At 45.9% G+C, this 20,215-nt stretch overlaps 1 protein-coding gene across 3 annotated transcripts in view; it reads right to left on the reverse strand.

Annotated features, from left to right (window-relative positions):
- Window positions 1-20,215, reverse strand: part of ATXN7L1 (ataxin 7 like 1) — a 226,426-nt gene that overhangs the window by 11,938 nt on the left and 194,273 nt on the right. For all 3 annotated transcript variants that reach the window (XM_069461565.1, XM_069461564.1, XM_069461566.1), the window contains 5 exons: window positions 19,822-20,105; window positions 16,734-16,816; window positions 15,617-15,873; window positions 5,122-5,314; window positions 1,259-1,380 (listed from right to left, as the gene is read on the reverse strand). In XM_069461565.1, the coding sequence (XP_069317666.1) occupies window positions 1,259-1,380; window positions 5,122-5,314; window positions 15,617-15,873; window positions 16,734-16,816; window positions 19,822-20,105 (939 nt within the window). The remainder of the gene's footprint in view (window positions 1-1,258; window positions 1,381-5,121; window positions 5,315-15,616; window positions 15,874-16,733; window positions 16,817-19,821; window positions 20,106-20,215) is intronic.

A 20,215-nucleotide genomic window follows, 5' to 3' on the forward strand; every position in this document is an offset into this window, starting at 1 on the left:
ACCAAATAACTGAGATCACGGTAACCCCACATGCAGCGCCAACCTGTTGCTGTTTGGAATGGGCACAAGTCGATACCAAGGGTGCCCTTCAGACACACCGGGCAGTCACTCAAATGGGAAGAAACGATAAGCTTCTCTTGTGGCCCTTTCCTACTTTATATGAAATGTCAACATTTAGTCCTAAGTCCACCATGAGAGCTCAACGCAGACACAAATGGGGCTCACTTCTCCTAGAAGCTCAGGTCTGGAAGCTCTTTAGGCTTTTAGGAAAGGGGCTGAGGTGTCAGAGCTGTCTGGGAGAGGGGCAAGTTTTGAATTCTGTTCCCCTCCCATTACTCGTTGCCTCTCCTGGGCCTCTGTGGGCAGAGCAGGGGTCTCAGCTGTTGGCCATCCTGGACTCTCTGGGCCCAGGCTTACGTGATCCGTGACTGGAATGAACTATGATGTCTGGAGAGCTCACCTGTGTAGGAGTAGGGAGGGGTACGCCCCGTGGGCTGGACTGACATTATCAAGTGGCCAGTGTGGCAGTGCCTGGTGTGCTGTGGTTTGAGAGAGTCTAGGCCTGTCCTGCCTTCCCAATAGCATTCTACCAAATCAAGGTTTCTTCCCTTTTCATGAATCCCCCATTGATATGTAAATACATTGGGAAGTGTTGGAGAATAAAGGGACCTGAGAGAAAAGGGACATAAGTTGAGTTTAAGGGAGAAAGAAGTACAAGTAAAGGTGAGGAGGGCGTCCTAGGGAGCTGGGAAGGGCCAAAGACAAACTTAACCAACTTCACAGCATTGCTCAGGATCTGCCCTGTTGGCAACTGTTCATATGTTTTCACAGGACAGCAAAGAACTAGAAATTGGTCCATAACCATTATGAAATCTTTAGTCCTGATATTGTAGCATTAACATTGCAAACAGAAGCATATTCTTAATTTCCTTAGATGCTCTTAGTAGTAATAAAAAAAAGGCCTTTTAACACTGTTAAATAAACAAGATCTCATCTAATATCCTTTTCATTTAGTTTAGAATATAACCAACACAGAAATGATCTCCAAAGCAGAAAAAGCATACAACACATCATACGTATTTCTAAAAAACTATGGGCAAACCATTAAGACCTGATATTCAAGAATTAATCAAGAATCCCGATTTGAGAATCATTTTGTTCTATGAAAAGCCAACCACTGACATTTACTTGGAAGGTTAGGGCTCAGATCATTGTGGGGCAGCTCTAATCTTATACTGCACAAAAACTGCTCACTTACTTCCACATCTGTGAATTCAAGTGTTTTTCTACCATGGAGTTTAGTGCGAATCGAAAACGATCCCATCTTCTATCAAACACATAGTACCCGCGTCCCATGAGGCGACTGCCGAATGAGCAAAACTGTGAGGGAAAAAAATTTTAATTTTGATTACAGGTTAATAAGCTAATATAAACTATATGGAGAAAAATAACATTTGCATAAAAACACACAGGGGCACCATTTTACTCGAAATAAAGAAGCAAATAGTACTGAAGCCAAAAATATTTCTGTGGTGCCATAGTTTGAGCTCTAGATTTTCTGCATAACCTCACATTATAACTCAACCATGGCTACATTCAATTTTCTGTGGTGCTAAGGGGGCCACATTCTCCACTCCAGGGACTGAGCCAGTATTTTAGGTTAAGAAACACACAGCACAACCGCCAGCAGCCGGGTGATTTCTCAGCACCATCTGTTCATCACATCGTCCATCTTCTCAAGGAACCCAGTGGCTCCCTGCTTCTCACGGCAGTAATGGAAACTGCTTGTTCTGGTGTCCCGGGTCACACCTTTCCTATCCAATGTCCACAGAGCCGCTTCGCTTCCAGCCAGGCTAAAAGCCCTCCTTTCCCAGTCCTGACCTCATCTCTGCCTCCCCCAGCCCATGCCGGCCGTCAAGCTTTCGCTCATGCTGTTCCCACTGCTTGCAGTCTCCTTCCCTCTTCTCTTTGTCAATCCAAATCCTCCCCTCTCTCGGTGTCCTAATCAAGATGCTGATTGCCAGTGGCCCTCATCTGATTAACCTTCCCACTGTGAATTCCCACAGCACACTTATTTCATACTTCATTACCTTTCGCCTTGGATTCCCTACATGGCTGTTTTATGTTATATATGTAACGCCTATGTACCTGACTCAACTACCAATGTGTAGACAGGGGATCCCATTCTCTTTTTCCTCCCTCCTTACTATGAGCATAGTAGGGATTTGGGCTAATGAATGGATTGAGGAGACAAGGTCCTACAAAATCTTTAAAACCCACCATCATGTTTAAAATATATGGCTGAGCTGGGCACAGTGGTTCATGCCTGTAATCCCAGCACTTTGGGAGGCCAGGGTGGGAGATCATTGTGGCCAGGAGTCTGAGACCAGCCTGAGCAACACAGCAAGACCCTGTCTCTACAAAAATAAAAAAATTAGCCGGGTGATCACTTGAGCCCAGGAGTTTGAGGTTACAGTGAGCTATGATGATGCTACTGCACTCTAGCCTGGGCAACAGAGCGAGACCCTGTCTAAAAAAAAAAAATTTATATATATGTGTGTGTGTATATATATGTACACACAAATACAATATATAGCTGAAATACAAGCATTCAGATGTTCAATAAACACTATTTGATTATGATGTTAGGACAACCGGAAAGCCAGGAGACAGGAATGCAAGCGGCCTCTGACAAGGTGACATTTGGCTGGTCTAGAGCTCAGGCGAGTCTGCAAATGACTCTATAACTCAAAAGCAGCTTTTCCCCCTTCCTCCAGGCCTCCTAGCAGCTCCCTGGCCTCCATCCCAGACACAGGGTTGGATTGGCACTCATTCCACAAACCCATCCTGGAACCAGCCTTTGGAACAGTTCTCCGGAAGAAATGTAAGACCTTCCCTTTGTTCTGTTTCTGCTTGTGTTTTGGGGATTTTGCATTAAAATCTTGCCAACCCATCAAATCTGGTAGCGCTGATGAAAACCACTTTTCTGCACCTTCATATTAAGTGCTTACTGACCAAGCAAGAAAACACACAAAGGGAATTCTCCAACGTGGAAGCTGGTCCCCAGCGGTATGTGGGAGGAGCTGTTCCCGGCCTGGCCATCACTTCTTCCTTCATCCCAATTGCTACAGACAGCACTGAGCAAGGATTCATTACCAAAAATGATTTGAGAGAAAGGTCAGCAAAGAAACAAATCCATGGCCTTTCCACTGAAATCAGCAAACCACTGAGGGCACACAGATGCACCATGTTCTGAGTTCAGCTAATCCTCTGTAGTCTGGCAGCTTGTCATTTGGACAAATGTCTTGATGTACTCCAGAGTCTGGCCTTCTGGTAAAGCTTCGTATCTTTCAGACTCTGGAGCTAGAGATGCTGTTTTGTCTTTGCTCCCTGTGTATTATTTAATTCCCTACAGGCGCAAGGCAAGGTGGCCCCGGGAGGCTCCTATTCCCAGAGGGCATACGATGGTCTCAGCAGAGCTGCAGTTCCTCACTGCTGGTCGCTGTGGTCCTCCTGCTTACCTACAGCCGTCCACTCCCACCTCTCCCTGTCTTTTCTTTGCTCACAGAACCACACTTTTGTCCTGCTATCTGACATGGAACAGTAAACAGGGAAGGTGGGTCTCCTCCCAGAACCTGGTTTCGTCCTGTGTCTCTGCAATCCCTTCCTTCTCTGCCATCGATCAATCTAGGGGTGGGCATGTGACCCATCTCTGGTGGACATAAGGAGGAGTCTGCTGGGGGTTTCACAGGAAGATTTGCTTTCCTAATGTAAGACAGCAACTTGGAAGAAGACCCCTTTTCTATCTGTCCCTTTGCATCCTGTGTGGAAATGCCACTGGGTGAGGATGTGAGATCGGAGCTGTGGTAGACGTGTCGGAACCATGCATGAAGGCAAAGAGAGTTGCAGAGATTGTCTCTCGGCTCCACTACATTGTGGAGAAGCTGAACAAAGCCCGGAAGCACCTACCTCTAAACTCACTGCTTGTGAGATGATTGAGTGACCTTAGTGCTTTTGCCATGTGAGTTGAGTTTCCTACTCCTGGCAGTCAAAGGCATTTCTAATCATCCCTGACTATTTCTCCCATCCAAGTACAAACCAGTCCTGACCTTGCTTAGCTTCCCAGATCAGATGAAATCAGGTGCATTCAGGGCGGTATGGCCGTAGACATCCTTGATGATTTCTGTACTGGCCAAGAGACAAAGTCTCAGGCTGTTGTAACCATCATCCCCAGAAACAGGAAGTACATGTGGCCTTCGTTCATCATACAGACAGAAGGGAAGAGGGACTCACTCTATCTTGATGCAGGACTGATTTTGCTCACACAGTCCCTGAGCTCTAGAGATAGTTAATACTAATCCTGCTGGGCTGAGGCTGGCACCGGAGTAAACCACTGTGGGGTCCCACGTTCCAGGCCCCCTGCATTCGGCTCTGTGATGGTAGCACCAGCCATTCCCTTCTCAGGTGCTCACAAGGCAAACATAAACAAGTCTCTAGCAGATGCCACCAACTTCCCACCTCAATTTCAATGACCGTTTCACATGTTTAAGTGGACTCATTCAAGGAACTGGGAAGAACGTGCCCTTTTTGTTAATCAGCAGTCATGCTGACCTGAACTGCTTCCTCCTTCCCTCAACACACACACACACACACACACACACACACTCTCTCTCTCTCAGTTCTGGTGCCACACAGCCACACTTACTAATAACAATAAAACTCGGAACCACCAGGGAGAACACCAGCGAGGGCTGGGCACCTGATGCACTGCTCCGACAGTCGGTCTCCAGGGCCGCTGAACCAGGCTAGCTCAGACAGCGGGGGCTCCATTTTAGATGGAGCCAGAAGGTCAGCTCCCAAGTACACTTACAGAAACACTGTTTCCCAAGCATTCTTGTTTCAAGGTGGACCACAAATACTCAGGGTTCTTACCAACCAGGAGCCCTTTCCTTTCCTTTTGTGACGTTCAAGGGTATTTCTAAGGCAATCATTCAACCTCGGGCTAAGCCTTTTCCCCAAACACTGTACTGGTGGCCTTTCCTTAGGAATGTGTGTCTGGCATGATCACCTAAGTGCCTGCAAAGCACGAGGGAAACTGCACGGAAGGGGCAGGAGGCTCACCGCGAGAGGTCTGGGGTGGTGCGTGGAGAACTGACAGTCTAGCTTCTCGGATTCGTCGGCTCCGTCCATCTCCCCTTCATCACTGGACAGTCGGCTGGCGAGGTCAGCTCCGACTGGGGGCAGAGGGGGCTCTGGAGTGTAGCCGCTGTGATTTGAAGACGTGCTGCTGCTTATGCTGTTTGCAGATGACGGTCTACAAGCAAGAGCGGGGAACAAACAGAATAAACTTTTCTGAGGTAACAAGATCCACCCAGGTTAATGGTGCTCAGAAAACAGCCCCATTAGCCTTGCCAATATGTCAGGGAGGGCAGGTCGATGGCAATTTTGCACAAGGGAAAGAATTAAGGCTGAAAGGTTAGCAGTGACCAGCTCTCTGCAGTCACTGGGTCAAGTTAGGTTCTGCCCTGCTGGCTGTCTCGGGCTGGTGACGGGAATGAGGGAAAGGACCAACAGCAGGAGTGGGATGTCAAATACAGGAATGTGACAGAGAGTTAATTTAACCCAGAACTAATCTTCTGTGAATCCAGTTACAACTGTTCGCCCATTTGCATGTAAGTCATTTGCACTTGCCATGAGGTTGCGTCCCTTTGAAAGCAGAACCCGACGGGAAGATCAACAGGTAACAAGACCAGAGCAATCACCAAAGTATGAGTAATGAAGAATCACAGTCCTATGCACATGTTCTTCACTACTAAACTACGACTTTATGAAATTGTTACCATACTGGCATGAAGAAAGGTTTTGTCCTGGTGATGAGCCACTAATTCCCTTACCCATAGCCATGCCTATTTCTTTTTTCTTTTCTTTTCTTTTTTTTAAGACACAGGGTTGGTCTTGCCTTGTTGCCCAGGCTGGAATGCAGTGGCAGGCCCACAGCTCGCTGTGACCTTGAACTCCTAGGCTTAGGGGATCCTCCCGCCTCAGCCTCCTGAGTAGCTGGGATTACAGGCATGTACCAACACACCTGGCTAATTTTTTTTTTTTTGGTTGAGATGGGATCTTGCTATGTTGCTCAGGCTGGTCTTGAACTCTTGGCCTCAAATGATCCTCCCACTTCGGCCTCCCAAAGTGCTAGGATTACAGGCATGAGCCACTGAACCCAGCCTGTGCTTATTTCTTAATATTGACCCACGTGTAGTTTAATTGTATCTTCTGAGGATAAGTGTTCAATTCAGTTTTGGCAAGCCACTTTACCCCACTTCAGGGCATGGTTGGCTCATAGTAGATGTGGAAGAGATATTTTTCTCAACGAAGGAATGAATGAATTCTATGTATATATATGCAATAGATGTCATCTCAATTATGGCTAACCTTACAAAAAAGCAATGTCACAATAAGAGGTAACACTACATGCTTCATAAGCAGTAAAAAGCAAAACAAAACAAGTCAAAAGCAAAAGCAAACACATTCACATTAGTAGAAGAGTTAGAAGAGGAATCGTTACAGTTAATTGTTACTAGTTTATACCATTTTTCTATTTTCATCAGGTGATCGACCAGGGAGAGGTGGCAAAGATAGGGAGAAAAAGAAGTTTTGGGGAATAAAAATCATGATAAAAAAAATTGTTTTGCTGCTTTCTGCTTTGAAAGCTGCCCCTTCAAGGTCACAAGAATCAGCACTGTTGATCTGTCGCCCTTCTCTCTCATTTTCACCCTGGATTCTCTGTTGCTTTAAAATCTTTTCAGTTCTCAAAGACCTGAATTCATACCAGATTCCAAAAGAAGTCACTTAAAAATAAAACCACGAAGGTGGAAACAACTCAAATGTCCATCAACAGATGAAGGGATAAACAAAATGTGGTCTATCCATACAACTGGATATTATTCGAGTTTTAACAAGGAATGAAATTCGGATACATGCTAAACATGGGTGACTCTTGAAGGCATCATACTAGATGAAATAAGCTAGACACAAAGGATGGATATTGGATGATTCCACTTATATGAGGTACCTGCACAGAAATTAGAACAGTGGTTATCAGGAGCAGGAGAGAGGGAGGGATGGGGAGTTCGTGTTTACTGGGGACAGTTTCAATTGGAGATGATGGAAGAGTTCAGGAGATGGATGGTGGTGATGGCTGCACAACACTGTGAATGCATTTAATGTCACGAAACTGTACACTTAAAAATGGTTAAAATAGTAAATTTAATGTTACATATATAACAAAAAACAAAACAAAGTAAGGGAATAGGTGGTTTTTCAGTATCATTACAAGAATTGTTAGGATGACAATTTATTAATGACTATCTCTTTCTCATACACGTAAAAGCTAAGATGCCATTGATTCTGTGTGTTAATAGTCGATAGTCCAAAGAACACATGTCCCCAGCCATTCTTTAATACCAACTCTTCTACAGCAGGAAGGGGCAACAACACTAATGTCTGCTAACAGGCGGAGATACACATAATATAACCATTTAGGTGATGCTGACACACACACAGGAGAAAACAGCACCCATAATCCTGCCGCCCAAAATCGACTGCTATGAGCATTTTGATTTACATCCTTCCAGACTTCTTTACTGTGCATACACATGCATATGCATTTTTAAGCAAGAACTGGATCACACTGTACATACTATTTTGAGATATGCTTTTTAAAAAAGCTAGTGATGTTTTAGAAATCTTTCCATGTATAGAACTATATCATCATTTTTAATATTCCCCAGTAATCTGTAATATGGATATATCATATTTTACTTAACTAATCTTCTACTGATGAACATTTGTTTCCAAACTTTCAAATAGGCTCTATTTGAAGCCCTCTCCATCATAATGGGACCTCCCTCTCCTGTGGGAGATAAAAGAGAGCTGGATTTTGTAAAGTGTGAAAACAGTATCATAGCTATACAGGAAATGAGCTTTACTTTTTAAAGATGCATTTGGAAGTCTTCAGAGGTGAAATGCCACAGTATCTGCAATTTACTTCAAAATACATCATCAAAAAACATAGATGAAACAAATATAATTATAAAATATTAATATAACAACTGTTAAAACTAGGTATATGGGTGTTTAATATACAATTCTCTCTACTTTTCTGTACATGGGAAAAATTTCATAAAAAAAGCAAAAAAAAAAAGAAAAGAAAAGAGAGTTAATAGTATAGGTATATGTAAGACAGTTGCTAAAGAACTTCCAAGGGTATTTTTTTTTAATTTTAATTTTTTCCAGCTTTATTGAGGAATATTATCCTTTATTATTATTATAGTTATTATATTATACTTTATTACTATCATTGAAGTATATTATACTCTATAAAAGATATAAATAAAATTGCATATATTTAAGGTGTACAAGTGATGATTTGATATATGTATATATTGTGAAATAATTACCGGAATTGTTAACATATCCATACCTCACATAGTTACCATTTTTTTGTGTGTGTGTGGTGAGAATATTTTTTTTTTTAGAGACAGGGCCTTGCTATGTTGTCCAGGCTGGTTTTGAATTCCTGGTCTCCTGCCTTGACCAAAGTGCTGGGGTTACAGGTGTGAACCACACTGCACCCAGTTATTTTCTGTTGCGAGAATACTTACGAACTACTTTCTTAGCAAATTTCAAGTGTACAATACAGTATCATTAACTACAGTCACCAGGCTGCATAGCGGATCCCTAGAACTTATTCATTCTATAACTGAAAATCGTCCAACATCTCCCCATTTCCCCCACCCCTCAGCTCCTGGAACCAGCATTCTACTGCTTCTATGAGTTTGACTTTTTTAGACTCTACGTATAATCATACAGTATTTGCCTTTCTCTGTCTGACTTATTTCACTTGGCGTAAGTCTCCCAAGGTTCACCTATGTTGTTGAAAACACAGGATTTCCTTCATTTTTATGGTTGAGTAATGTTCCCCTGTGTATATAGACCACATTTTCTTATCCATTCATTCCTCAACGAACACTTAGGTTGTTTCCATATCTGGGCTACAGTGAATAATGCTTCAATGAACACGGGAGTGTGAAAAACTTCCTGTGATCCAGATGGATCACACGCATTGGCCTTTTCTCCCTTCCAAAACCCTACTAAAATGACAGTAAAGGGAGAAAACAGGCGTCAGCTCTAAGGAACAAAGAGATCAGCGGAGATATTGTGATAGTTATGGAGACGACTTCCCAACATCCTTTAACCCCTAAACCAGTAATAGGAATCTCTTTCATCTTGCGTGCTAATGATTGGCTTAGAAAAGGGCATGAGAAATAAAATTTATTTTGTAGGGGTGGGGGGCTTTTGGAAAGATTTTTTCTCACTTTAAAAAAAAGACACAAGGCTCTGGTGGGGGCGTTGACAGTGGGGGAGGCCATGACTGTGAGGGGGCAGGATGTGTACAGCACATCCGTGTACCTTCTGCTCAGTTTTCCTGTGAATCTAAACCCACACTGAAACATAAAGTCCACTAAGAAAAAAAAAGAGAGAGACACAAGGGAAAGGTGGTCCCAACTTCATTTGCACCTTATTATATATGGATGTGCCTAGAATTGCTACAGGACTCTGAGGATGAAGCCAAAAGCCCGAAGAGGGTGGGTGGAATGAAAGAAGGGCAGAGAAGGTGAGCCAGTCCCCCATCGTTGGGGACTGGAGCTCCTTCGCCTCTGGACTTCATGTCACATGCAATAAAAAATTTCCTAATTTTTTAAGTGTATGGTAGTCTGTGTTTTCTGCTACTTACACCTGAGGCGTCCTAACTGATGTAAGCATGAATAAGGTATTTTAACATTTTCAGACGACAGAATGTGGCTGGAGAAGTGTTAACCGACAGGAAAGGAGCTGAGAAGGTGCATGCCTGGACCTATCCAGCGCTGCACAAGTCATAGGTGAGGTGAGGACTGAATCCAGTGGGAGAGTTGAAAGTCTTAATGCATGGCAGTCAGACCTACAGGTCATCTCTACCGCCTCACACAACCAGATGTCTCACCACTGTTCCTGCCAGGACACTCTCCTTCCCACTCCAATCAACTTCCTAACAAGAGGACAAAGGCTTACTCTCCAGAGCAACTGAACTGGGGAGATTCTAGACATGGGGCCACCAGGCTCCGTACAGAGTGGGAGCGAGGCCCAGGGCTGGATGCCGCATGACTGTGGGCTGCCCTCAGCCAGGGCTCCCAGAATGCCTACGGCCAGGCACATCACCGGCGGGATTCCTCCCTTGAGAAACTGAATGGCCCCGGGGAAGTGGCTTCCAGATCTCACTTTTGGGAATCCTCAAACAAAAGGCTGATTGGTGAGCAGATGCACTTTTGGTTGTCAGTCCCACACAGACTTCCAGCCAGCCTGTTAGAGCCGCTCTGCTAAATACGACTGGCTGGGGAACACCCAGCACTATTGGAGCACCTCCGGCATGAGACGCACCAACCCAACATCAAAGACACGAACACCTGAATGACACACAGCTGGTAAAATGAAGATAATGAAGGAAAGGGAAAACAACTAGAGAAGTTATCTTTAAAGATATTACAATGATATTACCCCTGAAAAACTCAAGTATTTTGCAGAATATTATAAGAAACAACCAAATAAAGAGAACCAGATCCTAAAAAATGAAAAAGTATCATAAATTAATTGTTTAAGATACCATTTTTAAGGTAAAGTAAAAGAAAATATATATTTTTTTTTTTTAAAGAGATGGGGTCTCGCTCTGTTGCCCAGGCTGGAGTACAGTGGTGTGATCATAGCTCACTGCAGCTTTGAACTCCTGGGCTCAAGGGGTCCTCCCATCTCAGCCTCCCAAGTAACTGGGATTACAGGTATGAGTCACCACACCTGGCTCAAAGAAAATCTTTTAGAAAGTAGGGCAAGGAGGTAAAGAGACAATAGGAGAAACAAGGTAAGAGAACTAAAAGATCAGAGCAAAAAGTCCAATATCCGACTAACAGGAGGTCAAGAAAGACAGAATAAAGACAATAATGGGGAGAAAATTATCCAAGATGCAACACAGGAAAATGTCCCAGAAGAGGATAGGTATTTCCAGACTGAATGGATCTACTGAGCACCCAGCATAATGAATGAAAAATGAGCTACAGCAAGAGCGATCACTGAACTTTCAGAGCCCCAGGCTTCAGGGAAAAAAAATTGTTTGTGTGCAAAGAAATGGAAATCAGAGTGTTCCTAAACTTCTCGATAAAAACTTTCCAGGCTAAAAGTCAATGGAAAAAATGTCCTCAAAATTCTGTAGGGAAATGGTTTTCAATTCAGTTATATACTCAAAGAGATTATTAAGTGTGAGAGTAGAATAAAAATAATTTCAAAATTGACCCCCCGTGCATCTTTTCACAGGAAGCTAATGGAGGAGCTTCCGTTTTACTCCATCAAAGTAAGGGAGCAAACCCAGAAAGAGGAAGGCCCGGGGACCCGGGAAACAGAAGTTCCAACACAGATAGGGTGAGCAGATGTTCCAGGATGGCAGGAGCTATCGTGTTTCATTCTAAGTCTTTGGTTCTATTTGAGTTTTGAACTATGTGCCTATAGTACTCTGATTAAAAAAAGAAGTTTAATTAAGGCAAAAATGGTTGGAACACTTAATAGTAAGTCCAGTTGCCAAATAAAAGAGGGGAAGAGATGAGTGGAAGAGATTTCTGGGAACTGTGTGCTCTAGGCAGAAGCGGCTCACAGAGCAAAGAGAGAAGCAGGAACACAAGGGCCCCCTGGTTGGGGACACGTGCACACTGGGAAGAGGAGCTCTGAATCCTCTCCTATGTGGGCTCATTTCCCTCCGGATGCAGGCGGCCTCCTGGAGATGATGGACTGGAGGCTTTTAGGACCTTCCAGCTCCGACTGCTTCACTCCAGGGCAAAACCTGGCGCGAAGGAAGTCACTGGAAGTGGCTTGTGTCACAGAAGCAGCAAGGCTCTGGTGAGGAGTGATGGGGAATGAGGCAAACAGTCCCGAGAAAGTGTTGGTGGAGTCACTGGAGTCTGTTCACTTGCCATCCACTCTCTCAACACTACATCACGCGTGCCCTCTCTGCTTGCCAGTCTGGTCTGAAGACAGAGTCTACGATGATGGGTCCCTGCCCGGTTCCACCCAGGGGATCGTAAAGAAAGGCCCACCCCACCCTTTTGACAAAACGCAGCATCATCGTCTGAGTGCTTTGGGGAAGAAGCAGAAGGCTCTGAACCTTCCCTGGGTCCGGACTACGCGCCACGCACACTTCCTTATCCCAGCTGCCCGCTGCCTTACACGATTCTCCATCTTTCTCAGATGAGCAAATTGGCTGCCCAGCAAAGAAATGAGGGTTTTTTTGTGCCTGTCTGCTTGACCTCAAAGCCCACCGAGATTGAGAAATGGACATAGCAAAGGCACAGGGACAAACATAAGTCCAGGAGGGAACTGGCTTGCAGTGTGGCAGTCACACTCCCCGAACGCGTCCAGCATGGGAGTTGCTTTTACTCCAGACTCAGCCCTGCCCCCAGGACCTAGGACCTTCTGCCTCTCTCCACACTGCCCTTGTCAGTCTAAGAGTCACTAGACTTTGCCCTTTAAGACGTTAGATTGGCCGTGTGAACATCTACAAGGCACAGAGGAGTGTGCCCCAATTTTGTCGGCACAGCTTCCACAGCCCGCCTTCCTGCCGTGCCCGTGAGGGCTGCAGCCTGGCATGTCAGAGCCCAGCTCCACCCTCTGCCTTCCTGCCCTTCCCAACACGGTCCTGAAGCATCAGGCTGGGCTAGTCATTCACTGCCCTTGGGCTCCCTGGAGCAAGCAATGCGTGCCCTTAGAGCTGGAGGCAAAGACACCGTATGGGCATGTCACTCAAGGGCCCTCAGGTTGGGGACAGGCATATGGGAATCAGCTAGCACCAAGGCCTTCATTTACTCACACTGCTTTCCCACTGCATCCCACGACCACTTACTAACAGCTCTTGTTAATTGAGTGCTTATTAAGTGCTTGCTACTTTCTCACTTAACTGTTACTAGCTGCATTAACTGTTCTCTAACTGTTCTCACTTAACTGTTACTAGCTCGTCTGTAGACGAGCAATGTTTGGCTAGCGAGGCTAAGAACCCCGATCAAGCCAACCCAGCCGGCAGGTGTGGAGCTGGGGTTTCTACTTCGAATCCTCTTCTGTACGTTGTTACTTAACTTTAACGTTTTAAATTCTAGACCCAAGTTCCTTCTTTAGCAATTCCTGACAAGAATGAGCTGCAATTCAAGGATATAAGAACTAAAATATTTTCAAGGTTACCGAAAAGATACATAAGAAATAAATTCACACATGTTAGCATTTCCAATAAAGGGAATTCACAACGGGGAGATTATGATAATTCCATTCATGTGTGATAGGTTTTTTCTTTTTTGCCTATTGCAGATAATAATATCTATTATATATCATTATTATGAGAAAATAAATGTTTTTGTAAGTTTTGTGTAATTACAACATTAAACTCTGATCATGCTTTTTCAATCTCTGATTGCAGGGGATCTTATCCTAACCTAAAATAAATGCAAAAGGACGTTTTCCCTCCACTAACTTTGGAAAAGAGTTCGATCCTGAGTTATCGGGTGCCTATCTCAAACTTTAAAAGCATCCTCAAAAATGATTCTGTCACCAACATTTGCCTTTGCCTCCCCCTTTCCTTTCAGACACTCCTTTTGCTGATTAACCTCACCCCTACCTTTTTTCTGCTCCCCTACAAGGACGTAAACTCCTGGCATTTCTCTATAGATGAACATTCCCCTGAAAATTAAACCAAAAAGGAACAGACAGAGCTGATCCTTAAGGATCCATTGCCTGTTTTTTTTGTTTTTTTTTTTTAATGACTGCTCCCTTGTGTGTATGTTAAGCCAGATACCACTGCCTGAGAGAGAAATGCCTCCATCAGTCAAAAATCGATGGAGAAATGTATAATAAAAGGGCTTTCAAACCAGGTTTCCTGGAGTCCTTGGGGAATCCAAGGTGATCCTCTGGAGGGTGTGAGGAACAATGGCTCTGGGCACATGTGTGTGACGAGAGAAGGGCTGAGCTGGCTTCAGGTGGAGGCAGGTCTACTTTCCTGTGGGTACCATATAAGGTTGTGTTGGAATGAAAATGTTTGACAGCTACAAAGAAGTTTGAAAGCTCCTGTATGGAGAACTGAAGACCCTCCCAGAAGTTTGGAACAGAATTGTTTCCTCAACTCTAAAACAAGGGTAATATCCTCAACCAGCACCTGGCATCATAGTGCAAAGTAATTATAAAAGGATCTTGCAAAGTGAGGGTGGCAAGGAAAGTGGCACGTCAACGATGGCAATGACATGACTGGGGTCATGATGAGGGAAGTGCTGGGGGCGGCGGTGCCATCTGATGGCATCCTCCTGAACGCCCCAGGTGGAGCCGGCCACGGCCACAGAGGGACGCTGGCTGTCGAACTGGGTCAGGCTTGCACCAGCGTGGAAGACATGAGGGTGAGAGTCTGGTGGATCAGGGACAACTGCCATCAAATATTTGGCTTTGCTTTAAAAATCAACTCCCTCCCCTTATTTTATAACTATGTTCTCCTAAAGCCTACTTGCTTGCTGGACAACTAACCTTTGAGACTCACATTGTACACATAAAAAATATCGTCAGATAATACCACCATCTGCACTTCTCATAGAGTATTACTGTTTCTTTTTTATGAAAATTATGGACATTTGAGACTTATTTTCTAAAGTCCAAATTCTTGAAAAGCAGAGTCTAGTTTCACTTGTCTTTGTCCCTGCCCGAGGGGTACCTAACATAGAGCCCTGCTTACGGAGCAGGCACTCAATCAATATTTTTGAATAAATGGTTCCCTGTCTCATTACCTGGAAATTGGTCCACTGCCCATCAAAATGGATATGCATGGATTTTAAATTACTCTTAATCCAACTGGGTTTTAATTCTGTTTTCTATTCTCGCCTTTCTGTCCAGGACCACCCAATAAAACCCCACACAGGTGGCTCAGAAGAGCAGCTTTCTTGGTGTGGAGAGACAAGTAAGGACAAACAGCCTCTGCTATGCCCATTTCCCCTTTATCTAGATCATGGGAGAGGTGTGGAAACAGTGCACAAAATACTGTGGCAAATGGGCCAGCGCGGTACAGGGAGCGCCTGTGCACTGACCACCCACCCAGCCAGGTTTCCCCACTCTGCCCCAGGCATCTTCAACAAATACAAAAACTCAGGCACCCAGAAGTCACCTGGAGGCTGATGCATCACCCTTCCAGGCGTTTATTTCCAGCTTACAATTGCTCTGTAAAAACACACACTGTCTGATACAAGGTCTGCTAGTCTGCTCTGAAGGCTGCTGCTGCTGCTGACAATGACAGTGATGATGATAACGAGGACAGCAGTAAGATCTGTGGGACATGCCGTGGCAGGCACTGGGCTGAGCTCCTGAGGCACAATATCTCATTTAAACTTCACTACTGCCTGATGAGGTAGTACTATTACGACTTCCATTTAACAGAGGATGGGACCACACACCACACACTCAGCAAGGTAAAGTCACTTGACCAAGGACTCACGGCTTCTATCGCCAAGGTGGTACTTACCTGGGAAGTATAGAGTTAGGTGGCCTGGATTTTGCAGGGGATGCAACTTTTGGTTCTGGCCCAGAGCTCCCTGAAGATCCTGGCAGAGAATCCTGCGCTGGCCCGGATGGGTTTGGAAGTATTTCCCTTGTGGAAGTCAGGAGATGCTCTTTATCTTTCACTTCTTTTTCCCGGGACTTGGCTTTGTGTTCTGCCAGGAGGAGGTCAAATTGCTTTTTCCGGCCAGGGACTGCCCTCCGATGGCTTAGCGAATGTGTCTAAGGAGAAGAGAGATGAAAAGCACAGCCTCTTTGATCAGCACATAAACCTGCTTCCCCAGGCCCTTCATTTCAGAAATAGCAATTCATGGGAATTTAGAGGTGCTTGAAAAGTCAACTTCAAGGCAACAGCTCCTGCTCTGTGGCTAGGAAGAGGCAGAGACCACATGAACGCAACCATGCCCTACACTCCTGGTGTTAAGAAGCCAAAGCTTCCTCCAAAAAATGGCATAGGACGAAGAGCTTCAGTGCAGAACCCATGAAACCTCTCTGATGAAAGGCAACTGCGAGGGAATGCTAGAGTTAATCCAGGTGCAGGTGGGAGGCTCGATTCGGCCCAGACAAACAGAGCCACCAAGCAGAGAGGGCCATAGCCTCGATCCCAAGAAGCACTAGCAGTTCAGTATGAAATATGGGGCTTTGGGCTACCCAATGGCGGCCGCCTTGGGTCAGCTGCTCCCCTGGCCACCCCGGTGTGGCTGGATCAGGGGCGCGGCATATCATCCTCCCCTCCAGGGCTGCCTTTCAGGGCGCTGCCGCCGCCGCCGCTGCTCCTGCATACATTAAAACGTAGCAGGCTTTAGAACCGCCTGTGAGTGCCTATAAATACAATTTACTGTCTGGCCTCACAAGTAACAGGGGAAGCCTAGTTTTTTTTTTTTTTTTTCCTTCTTAAAAAGCCAGCCAGCTTGAGGCAGGCACTCTGCTACCATGGACTAGAAGAAAGCATTTCCCTTACAAAGAACAGCTGGGGGTCATGTCGAGGTTCCACACCCTGCCGTGTGCAGAGAGTGGCATGCAAACATTTCGACAAAGGCCCCAGTGAGAGCAGGAAGTATTTTTTATGGAAAGAGAAATACCTTGCAGGTGAGGGATCTTGTGCAAGGTTTCTTTGTCTCGGGATCCAATACTCCACAGTGTTTATTTGGGTCAAATTCTCTCTCTGGTTTAAGAAACAAACAAAAAATATAAGAAAAAAGGAGACTAAATAGGATTTGGCATTAAGACTACATTTAAAAAAAATGCACATTTGCACCAACAAGTGAGACATTGTCAGGCAATCTGTTTTTTGTTTTTTTGTTTTTCGTTTTCAACCGGCTGCTAAAATGCTTCAAGAACCGCTCAGGGGAAATGGCGTTCCCCTCTGAACCCAGAGACCCCCAGTCCAGCTTCGGCAGGCATGCCGACTGCAGCACGGGCCCAGGGAATGGGGGGAGCGGGCACCGGAAGGGAAGGAAAGAGCCGCGCTAATCTTAACGCTTTATTTCACTTGAAATGTTGCCACAGGTCCTTGGCGTTTGGGCGTAGCTAGCTGCAGACCAGGGAGAATCACTTCCTCCCCCCGACCCCCCAGGCTGCCCCAAGAGTGCACAGACCCCCGCCCCCACCCCCTGCCTTCCTGCTAGTTTTAGCCATTTAAGTGGGAGATTATTCCTTGACATGTCAGTGTGACCTGACCTGCCTCTCTCAAGCTTTACAAAGCCCTCGGCACAGGCTTTCCATGAAGCCTTGCTGACCAGAAAAATCGTTTAGCTGATTTAGAAGCATTCTGGCAGTGTCACAGGCAGGGGCAGGGGAGAAGGCTGGGGGTGTGCCTCGAAGGTGCAGAGAGGGCAGGGCCTGCTTATCTCACAGCTGCTCTGCCCCCACCCCCACCCTGGGCCTGAAGCTCCACTTGGGAGTATGACAGGGTCTCCCTTGGGCTGCGCGGGGAGGCCAGACTTTCCCAGGTCCTGCCTTCCAGCTGGACTGTCCATGGCTCGTGTGAAGGTTGCTTCTAAGAAACCTGTTCTCTCTATGCCCATCTTAGATCCTTTGTCCCTTCTGGGATGACAACCATGCTGTCCTCACCTGGAAAATGAGGGGACATGAGGCGATCTCTTAGGAATCCTTTAGGCTTTAAAGTTCCACCTTCTAGAGGGCCTGTGCTGTTTCTGGAAGGCACCAGGCAAGCACCAGAGTCCTGCCGAGCAGGAGTGACACAGCTCTCTGGGCATGTGGGGAGACGGGCAGCATGTTGCTAGTGGCGGGGCGGGGGAGGGGGTATTCGGAGACTTGGTGGTATGTCCTTAACAGCTTTGAATGGCTGCAAACTCAAAAGGTTAACTAGCCGGAAAGCTGTCAGAAATTGGTGGAATAAACTCTGAGCATAATAAACAAAAGTGCTCTGTTTTCGAAAGAAGGTTTGGGGGTCGCTGGGAGGTTGCAAAGGTGATGCTGTTGATGTGTGCAAGAAAGCCACTCTGATCGCCTAGACAGATTCCCTGGCTGGCTAGCAAAATGCTTTCCTCCCCTTCTGCTTTTGTCTGCCTTTTTTTTTTTTTTTAAGCTTCACTTTTAAGAAAAGAAAACTGCTAGGCCTGGAGATGCTCTTTCCCACCCCGCCCCCCAGCCCTCTCTGCCCAGCAAGAAGCAGGTGCCTGCCCGGTGCGGCGTCCTTTCCCTTGGGTCCGTCAGAGTCAGGCTGGTGCCCAGCCCCACGCCAGCGCTTCATGTTGGCCTGGAGCCCAGCGGGTTGCTGGCTGGGGGTAGGAGCTGGCCGACAAATGTGAAAGCAAGGTAGAAACAAGCTAAAGACCCACTCAGACAAGACAACCAACAAAATGCAAAAAAAACAAGCAGCAAAAAAACCCCCCAAAACCCAAACAACTTCAGGTTGGGGTGCAGGCTGGAAGCCAAGGTCACGCTTCTGCTTCAACAAGGAGCCCTCAGCCTCTGGACGCTGAGCCCAGGCTACTGGTTTTCCACGGATGTGGCTGCCACCTCTGCAGGGTGAAATTGAACTTTCTACTCAGGAAGAGAACAGGAGTTGGGGCACCAGCCCACAAAGTGAGGCCCCACAATGTTCAAAGACAGCACCAGGCTCTGCCTTCTCCCTGGATAGTGGGTGAATAGCACGCGGTGAGATTTGCAGGGCAGAACACCCGTTTCATTTGAATGCTTCGGGCCTGAGGTGCTTTTAAGACAGAATTTTTGAAGAGTTATAGATGAAAGATAGAAAAACTAGAAATACAGACAAATAGGAAGTAGAAAATAAGAATTACCCACAATCCCTTGGGTGCTTAAAAATCATGCTTACACCAGAGGACAGTTTCTCTCTCATAGGGTAGCTTTCACCGTATTTTATTTTTTCTGGCCACCATTACATAGTGCCACGGTGTGTGAAGAAGTTATGAAGTTTATAGCCTCTTCTCATCTTTTGGAGAAAGCAAAACTGCCAGGTTTAGTTCTACAACAGATCCAAAGCAAACATCATCCAATGGGGGCCTCTAATAGGCACCCATCACCTCAAAGAATGGCCATGGTGCCTCTCCAGGCACTCCAAGTGCCTGCTCAGAAAACCAGGGTGGAGACCCAAGAGAGAACCCCCCATGCCCCAACTGCTCTGCCAGACCTAGCGTTCCCCATTGGGAACTCCAACCTGATTATGGGGGGAAGGTGGTTGTAGAATCAACCTGGAAACCCACAAGGCCAAAGGACAAAGGTTGTGTGTCCCTGTGTAGCACAGTTGCTGACAGTGCTGTCCCCAGCATACCTTGAGCCACTGTGAGATATCCCTGTGGGTTGTCCAACTTCACAGCAGGGCAGCTTCTATGGAAGCCAGGGGTGATTCAGCCTGTCAGCACAATATAGCTGCACAGAGCCACCTGTGATCGAAACCCTCGGAATCCACACACTGTGGGTGGGTGCAGAGCATCCTGCCTCCTGGGTCACTAGGGTAACTCCTGCTAAGCAGTGAACCAAGCCAGGGACTTTATCTGCTCTGGGAGTAACAGACCTAGTTCTCTCTTGTATTTTTAGGTGGGGGCCCTGTTTGCAGGTAAACTCCAAGCTCCACTTAAAATGACACAGATCCGCTTAATTATAAGAACACGTCACTCCTTGGTTACAGATGCGACTCACTTTCAGTCTAATCATGAGCCAGACTCTAATGACACTGACACATACCTGAAAGTCTCCTGTAAGGCTTGTTGCTGTTTTTGGTGCCATTTTGGTGTTTCTTGTCTATGGTAGCTGGCAGAATTCCTTTGCCATTTAAGATCTTCTCGGGTGAAGGTGGCACTGACTTGGACATCAGGACCGGCTTAATTAAAGGAGGGGCGGAGACAGCAGAGGACGGGGTGGAGGAGGCGGCAACTGCAGTAGTGGTCGTAGAGTTCATTTTGACATTGGCACCATCTGCCTTCACTAGGTTAGGAATTTTCTCTAAACTGACTACAGGAACCGGAACGCTGAAAAATAAATGAACAAACACACACAATTGCCTTCTTTGATACGTCTGGTCTGCTGAGGAGCCATACCTGCATATCATTATCAGAACACTTCCTTATCACTTATTTAT

This window comes from Eulemur rufifrons, chromosome 29, assembly GCF_041146395.1.
Source record: "Eulemur rufifrons isolate Redbay chromosome 29, OSU_ERuf_1, whole genome shotgun sequence".
NCBI classification, from domain to species: Eukaryota; Metazoa; Chordata; class Mammalia; order Primates; family Lemuridae; genus Eulemur; species Eulemur rufifrons.